General features: G+C 41.9%; 1 protein-coding gene across 1 annotated transcript; it reads right to left on the bottom strand.

The window, feature by feature from the left end:
• Positions 1 to 2,164: 2,164 nt before the first annotated feature.
• On the bottom strand, positions 2,165 to 6,595 carry si:ch211-15p9.2 (uncharacterized protein LOC562650 homolog). Its single transcript, XM_046318341.1, has 2 exons — positions 6,382 to 6,595; positions 2,165 to 5,379 (listed from the first exon to the last, which is right to left on the bottom strand). The coding sequence occupies exon 2, from the start codon at positions 5,348 to 5,350 to the stop codon at positions 3,791 to 3,793; it is 1,560 nt and encodes a 519-aa protein (XP_046174297.1). The 5' UTR covers positions 5,351 to 5,379; positions 6,382 to 6,595; the 3' UTR covers positions 2,165 to 3,790.
• Between the last annotated feature and the right edge of the window lie 632 nt (positions 6,596 to 7,227).

The raw sequence follows: 7,227 nt of genomic DNA, 5'->3' as shown, positions 1-7,227 counted from the left end.
GAGACAGAATTGTATCGAGGCACAGATCTGGGGAAGGGTATCAGAAAATGTCTGCAGCATTGAAAGTCCCCAAAAACACAGTGGCCTCCATCATTCTTAAATGGAAGACGTTTGGAACCACTAAAAAAGACTTCCTAGAGCTGGCGACCCAGCCAAACTGAGCAATCGAGGGAGAAGCGCCAATAACCTGATGGTCACTCTGACAGAACTCCAGAGTTCCTCTATGGAGATGGGAGAATCTTCCGGAAGGACAACCATCTCTGCAGGACTCCACCAATCAGGTCTTTATGGTAGTAGAGTGGTCAGACAGAAGCCACTCCTCAGTAAAAGGCACATGACAGCCTACTTGGAGTTTGCCAAAAGGAAACCAAGATTGAACTCTTTGGCCTGAATGCCAGGGACTGGGAGATTAGTCAGGATCAAGGGAAAGATGAACGGAGCAAAGTACAGAGAGGTCCTTGATGAAAACCTTCTCCAGAGCACTCAGGACTCCAGACTGGGGCGAAGTTTCACCTTCCAACAGGACAATGACCCAGGAGTGGCTTCAAGAAAAGTCTCAATGTCCTTGAGTGGCCCAACCAGAGCCCGGACTTGAACCCGATCTAACATCTCTGGAGAGACCTGAAAATAGCTGTGCAGCAATGCTCCCCATCCAACGTGACAGAGCTTGAGAGGATCTGCAGAGAAGAATGGGAGAAACTCCCCAAATACAGGTGTGCCAAGGTTGTGGCGTCATACCCAAGAAGACTCGAGGCTGTAATCTATTTCAAAAGTGTGTCAACAAAGTGCTGAGTAAAGGGTCTGAAAACGTACGTAAATGTGATATTTGCATTTCTAAAAACCTGTTTTTGCTTTGTCATTATGGGGTATTGTGTGTAGATTGATGGAGGGGGGGGCTGTTCAATCCATTTTATCATAAGGCTGTAACAGCAGAATTTGGAAAAAGTCAAGAGGTCTGAATACTTTCCGAATGCACTGTATGATTGCCATCCCCATAAGTGTACCACCCTCCTTCAGGCCATGGATGAGGCATGCAATGACTTCAATCAAGATCTATCTCAGGCTTTGATTCACCAGGCCAAAATATTTTTTCCCAGGTGCATGAACAATGAGGATATTTTCTATGATTTCAATAAGAACCTATGGCCAAAGGTTCGAGACAGGCTTGATTCAAACTAGTGCCTGTTAAACATAGTTTAATTTATTTCATTTGATTACATCGTGAAAGATGTCTTCAATGATCATTATCGAAATGTGATGCTCAATAAATTTGTATGGCTAGTTTGTGTATTGCCTAATTTGAAAACGGTGTAATGTACTGTAATTTACAGTGCTGTAGCATACTACTTTCAAAGGCCAATATAGATAATGTTTTGCTGTTAGATTTACTGGTTATTACAATAACTTAATTCAAAATATCTAATATGTATTATTATTTATTACAAATGCCAATGCAGCATCTATTTTCCCTGTGGTCCATCAAAATTAAGGCAGTTATATTCCATTTTAAAAACATTACAATACATTTCACAACACATTTCACAACACTGTTTGCCCTCAGGCCACTACTCTGTCACATATCTGCAACACAGAATCCATGTCTACATGTGTGTATAGTGCGCATGTTGTCATATGCGTGTGTCTGTGACTGTGTGTCTCTTCATATTCCCTGTTGTTCCATCAGGTGTATTTTTATCAGATTTTTAGCAGATTTTACTGCTTGCATGATTTACTTGTGGAATAGAGGAATAGTGATGTGGAATAGATGTGATATGAGTAGAGTTCCATATACTGTGCACCTGTGTTCTGGACTTGGGGACTGTGAAAAGACCTCTGATGGCATTATATTCTGTTTTGGTGAATAAACCAATGTACTCATTATATTTCACAGTAAAAATATGTTTTGAATCAATAGATGTGTGGTGAAAGATGTCTACAAAGAAAATGAATGCACAATGAAAGGTTTTGAATGTAAGAGTGGCTAGTACAAGTGTTACCCGTTTGGAGTTTTGTACTAAGAGTTTTTTAAATTCACCACATACTTGAAAATAGTACCAAAGCGATAAAAAAACCTGTAATACTGATTCGCGGTTGTCTCAAGTTGTGTATGCTGTTGACGGTTTGCGTTATCATCAACTCGAATTTGGCTTGAGGGCACGGAATATTCACATATTAGTGGATTGATGCCTTTATTAAATAGCATACAGTAACGAATAATAGCAACAGTAGAATTGCATACAGTTTTGCTAAATATGTTTACTGTTGGTATTTTACACATTACATTCACGCATCTCCAAAAGTACAAATATTATGCTTCTATAAATGGTATTGTATATGTGAGGTACATACTCAATAGGCAAGATATCTGCTGTTGATATGGTAATATAGGACTTAACAATGTAAATAAGTTGGATGAGCCCCAGCTATCAATGAGGAATCGGCCCAGAAGCCTCTTCCGGGGGGCTGGAACTGATGAATCGGCCCGGTGTCGGACTCGGCCTGGAATCAAGATAAATGACTGCTCAGAATCAGCTAAGTACGTCGGGCCGTTTCCGTCTATCGGAATTCAGCTGACTTTGCCGGCATTTTACCAGAATCCCCTAGAAGCAGCCCGATGCAAATATAAAAAAATATATTTTTTTTGTCATTTTAAATATTACTATTATACCTTTTATACATATAAATTATACCCATCCACAAAAAAAAAAACATTTTGTCAGAGGAAACACCATACACCTGGTGACCGTGTCAGCGTCACTACAATGCGATGGAACGAGGACATCCCGGCCTACCAAACCCTCCCCTAACTCGGACGACGCTGGGTTAATTGTCCGTAGCCTCATGGGTCTCCCGGTCACGGCCAGCACGGGTCTTGAACCAGCATCTGTAGAAATGCAGTTTTCACTGCGATGCAGTGTCTTAGATCACTGCACCACTCGGGAGGCTCCATCCACAAAGTATTTAATGCTTATCAATTGCCCTGCACAAAGTATCAAAATACTACCACAGGACTCTAAAAGAATTTCATTTAAATGTTAAAGGTATTTTTTGATCACAAAAACTGAGGAAATATGGAAAAATAAATAATGAAATGTTAATTATATAAAGCAGCCCATGTAATTATCTGCCAGAGAGTAGCCCCAATCGTTCCAAGCCCCAAGTAATACATTTGGGCCAGATAATTCACACCTGAATCGGCCGGAGCCCCAAGTAAAATATACATTTGGGCCAGATAACTCTCACCGGAATCGGCCTGAGCTCAATCCCCACATCCTAGCCATAAGTAATACTGCCGAAGGCAGCCCAGACTCGGGGCCACATGACGTCAGCTGAGACTGACTCTCAGCCAAGTGCCCCGACTCTCAGCCGTAATCGGCCCAGATCCACTGTGCTAGCTGAGGTGTATATGTGAAAATGGGGATAGATACAGAAACACGCGAACTGAAGAAGTCTATGCAGGTGTGAAAATTGTCTAAACCTCCAAAACTGCACTCACGAGTAAAAACAATTAAAATCTTGATAGGCTGCTTGGCATATGCATAGCCAGGATAAAAAAGACGCAATGAAGCATTGCTGTTGAACTCGGCTTCGTTATAGTTGGTAAGCCAACAGAGGACTTTCTAATCAAATAGAACAGAAAACAACTAAAATATTTCTAAATATGAAGGTCACCGGCATCATCACATCTCTCTTGGAAAATGTCAGAGCCCCAGTTTGACAAGAGCGCCATTCTTAGCTCCAGCCAAAAATAGAGCCCCTTATTCCCCTTAATGTCTGATCTTTAATTGGCTTACATGTTGGCACTATTTAAATGGATTACAACAATTGTTATGTCATCCCTGTACATCCTTGCCAGGTCCTGAGGCAAGCTGAGCATTTTCGACAAGCGCCTTGAGTCCACAGTACCAAAGCCATCACTCCCTAAAGCATGTCGGATCAGATGTGTTGCAGAGTTCTCATCCTCTAAAGCAAAAATGGCTCTGCTTTTCCTCTCCTGGAGCAACCTGTGCATCTGTCCCAGTGTGAAAGCCAGCCCAGATACAGGTTTCTGCCAGTGTAGACCAGTCAGATGTTCTCCTATGACCTGCACCACAGTTTGCCTGTGCATCAGCTCCCATAGTCCATCAGTTGCCATGATCAGAAACTTGTCCTTTGGCCTCAGTGTGTGGATTGTCACCTCTGGCTCAGCAATGAGATATGGTGGCGTGTGGTAGTTAGGTGGGAGCATCTTAAACTCATTGGCCGACAAGATGTCTGGTCTTGTTTCATACACCCGGTTCAACATTTCACCACTCCATTTAAACTTCATGTCTCCGAACCCTCTGAAGGGCATGAGGAGGCCCAGTAGCCTGTCGTGTTTGACTACCGTCTTGTGTTCGAGCGCAGGGTGCTCCGATAGAACCCTCTGCAACTCGTCTGCGTTTTGGGCATTGTGGTCGTTACTGATGGTGTGTGCTGACCAGGTCCCGTTCTCCTCTTGGACTCCCAGCACGGCCCTGCTATCCCCCAGGTTGGCCACATGCAGGTCATCTCCATCCACATGGACGACACATGCTGTGCACCCTGACAGAGCCACCCGAAGAGGGGTGAAGTGGGAAAATGGGTCCCCAAAGTCCACCTGGGCCTCAAGTGAAATGTCATTGTCCAACCTCTTGAATGCATTCATCAAAGCCGTTTTGACGTCCCTGTCCTCATCGTCCTCTAGATCGATCCTCTCTTGCCAGTACGTCCTAAGGCTGTTGAAGTAAAGCTTCCCAGAGTCTCTGCTGGTATGGTCATTTGGGTGCTTGTGCCACTGTAGCATGGGTAACACCGGCCTTTCATTCTCAACTGCATCCTCAATGTCCATTAAGGTCTTCACTGGGAGTAGAGCCACAGCAATGTAGTAGAAGAGCCTTTCACTGACTGCCTGGGCGCACGCATAACCTGCATGTCCATCGAAAACCCCCAAAAGCATTCCCCTACTCTGGAGACAAGTCGCTGCACTCCTACGGTCCTCATTCAGAGCATTTGATGCCAAGATGTTACTATCTAACCCTAAAATTGAGTTAACAGAGTTTCGTCCATCATATCCATTGACTTTATAACTGTACTCATTAGCTTTTAAGATGTGGTTTATTTTAGAAAGAGGCATCTGACTGGTCTGATGGTTGTCTCTGTATTTTCTCCCATTGATTGTTTCTGCTGGGTAGTTGATACCGATCAAATCTACTGGAGGTCTGGAGGAATGACACAGTCTAGTATCAAAGCCAAGTAATTGAATTTGGGTCAAGCAGCTTTTCCTTATCAGTCCTAACCTGTACATGGCCCAGTATTGTTTGAGGTGTTGAAAGCAGAGCGGAGGTACCATCTTTAGAACTTGGAGTTTTCAAACGCCACCTGTCAATGAAGCAAGCATGTCAATAGAATTTAATTGAATGTGATTTACAGTACTCTGAGGGTTCACCTAAATTGAAACCCCCCCCCTCCCCCAGGATGCCGAGAGCTAAAGAACCATATCACGTTCTGCACATCTGTTACGCACAAATCAGTCTACTGGCAGCCTATGTGGAATGTGTCGGTATCCTTTGTGGAATGTATTTTAAGACATGATTTGTGTACATTGTTGTTGATTTTATGATTTCTTACTTCCCATTAGTTGATGTAACCTATGAACCTTGATGTAATCGTCATATATATGCTGCCATATCCTACCCTGAAAAGATAATGTTGTTTATAGTTACAACAGACATGAGACAATTATAAGGGTACAACTCATACGAATCCCGACCCAGTTGACTACTTTGTCTACTTTAAAATGCCTGAAGCATGGTAGACGCCCTCAATGACACTGCCAATGCTAAAATGGCCACTCAAGGCCTCTATCATTCTCTGTGGTTACAGTAGACAAAGAAGTTTGAACAACACGCCTTTCACCGTAAAGTAGCACATGTACAGAAGGTACAGTTGTTCAGCTATTGGGAAGAGGCTTCAACAAAATCAGGTCACACAGCCACTGCATTCTTCTTTTAAGTACACTCTTTCCAAAAGTTGTTTTCTATCCAAACTATTCATTCTCAATCTTATTTCATTGAAATAATGTGTTAATTATTGACACTGACCCTTGAGACATGATTAGACTATTACATACTAGACTACATGTAGACTGTAATAGTAAACCGGTGCAACAGACAACAATTGACAGTTCTGTGTACCGTTACAGCACTTTATTTTACTGTTTGAAGTTGAAGTTGTGTACCCATCCTCTCCACATAATTTTCAATTGACCACGGAGCTTGAACTTTCAAGACATTCAACTTTCATGTTTTAAATGTCCTTATACATTTCCAAAGTATACACAAGAACACCTTTAGACATTTGGCTCATACTCGGTCACCTTACCTGCTGTAGCCGATGAGTTACTCTGAGCAGTTCTTGAGAACAGAACAGTTAGGTTATATTTTAACTTTGGGTAGACTACTTTGTTCCCATGCTTAATATAATGTAGGATGAATCTGTTTTGGACGATTATAAATGTGCTGTCAGAAGCTGATATTTCCTCTCCAAAATGTGACGATAGACAGGCTCTCAATTGTAAGAATTGGTTTGAGTATACAGAACATCACATGTGCAATAAAGTGTGACCTTTGAAATGAGCATATTCATATCTGGTCTACAAATAGGTCATCTATAAACCAATGGGAGCTTGAAAGACATGTATTGTAAATATTGCATAAAATCCATGGGACAATGGATGAATGGCAGGTAATGGAATATCATAATGAATTTTCAAAGCCTCATATCATCCCAAAGTTCTCTAACTTCTTTACTTCTCTTTTCTACTTCTGGACACATTTATTCCTTCACACACACACACAAAATCAACAATGTGGCCAATATTTAAGGACGACCAAACAAACAAAGGGGTTTGCAAACTCTGGACGAATCCACATGACCTCTATTTCAATTGGTGGATATAATAAACTTCCGTTAAATGCCACGTCCGTAAACGTACAAACATTGAGAAGGGACCAATTAAGTGTCTACATATAAGCAGTCAGTACACCCATGTATTGTCCTTTCCGTCTTGTGTTGGGAGAGGCGATTCACCTTATTTAAGGACCCGGAAACAAAACTGTTATGTTTGTTTTTTATATAATGACAAACCGGGCGTAGGTTTAACTACTTTTAATGAACATATACTTCAGCTAGAAAACACTATTTTTAAACACTATTTTTAACCACCTG

The sequence above is a fragment of the Oncorhynchus gorbuscha genome, linkage group LG21 (genome assembly GCF_021184085.1).
Source record: "Oncorhynchus gorbuscha isolate QuinsamMale2020 ecotype Even-year linkage group LG21, OgorEven_v1.0, whole genome shotgun sequence".
Taxonomy (NCBI): domain Eukaryota; kingdom Metazoa; phylum Chordata; class Actinopteri; order Salmoniformes; family Salmonidae; genus Oncorhynchus; species Oncorhynchus gorbuscha.
This window is presented reverse-complemented; position numbering and strand designations above follow the sequence as displayed.

What these genes read in the sequence shown, in the direction of transcription:
- si:ch211-15p9.2 (XM_046318341.1), bottom strand. Translation starts at nt 5,350, where the DNA reads ATGGTACCTCCGCTCTGCTTTCAACACCTCAAACAATACTGGGCCATG.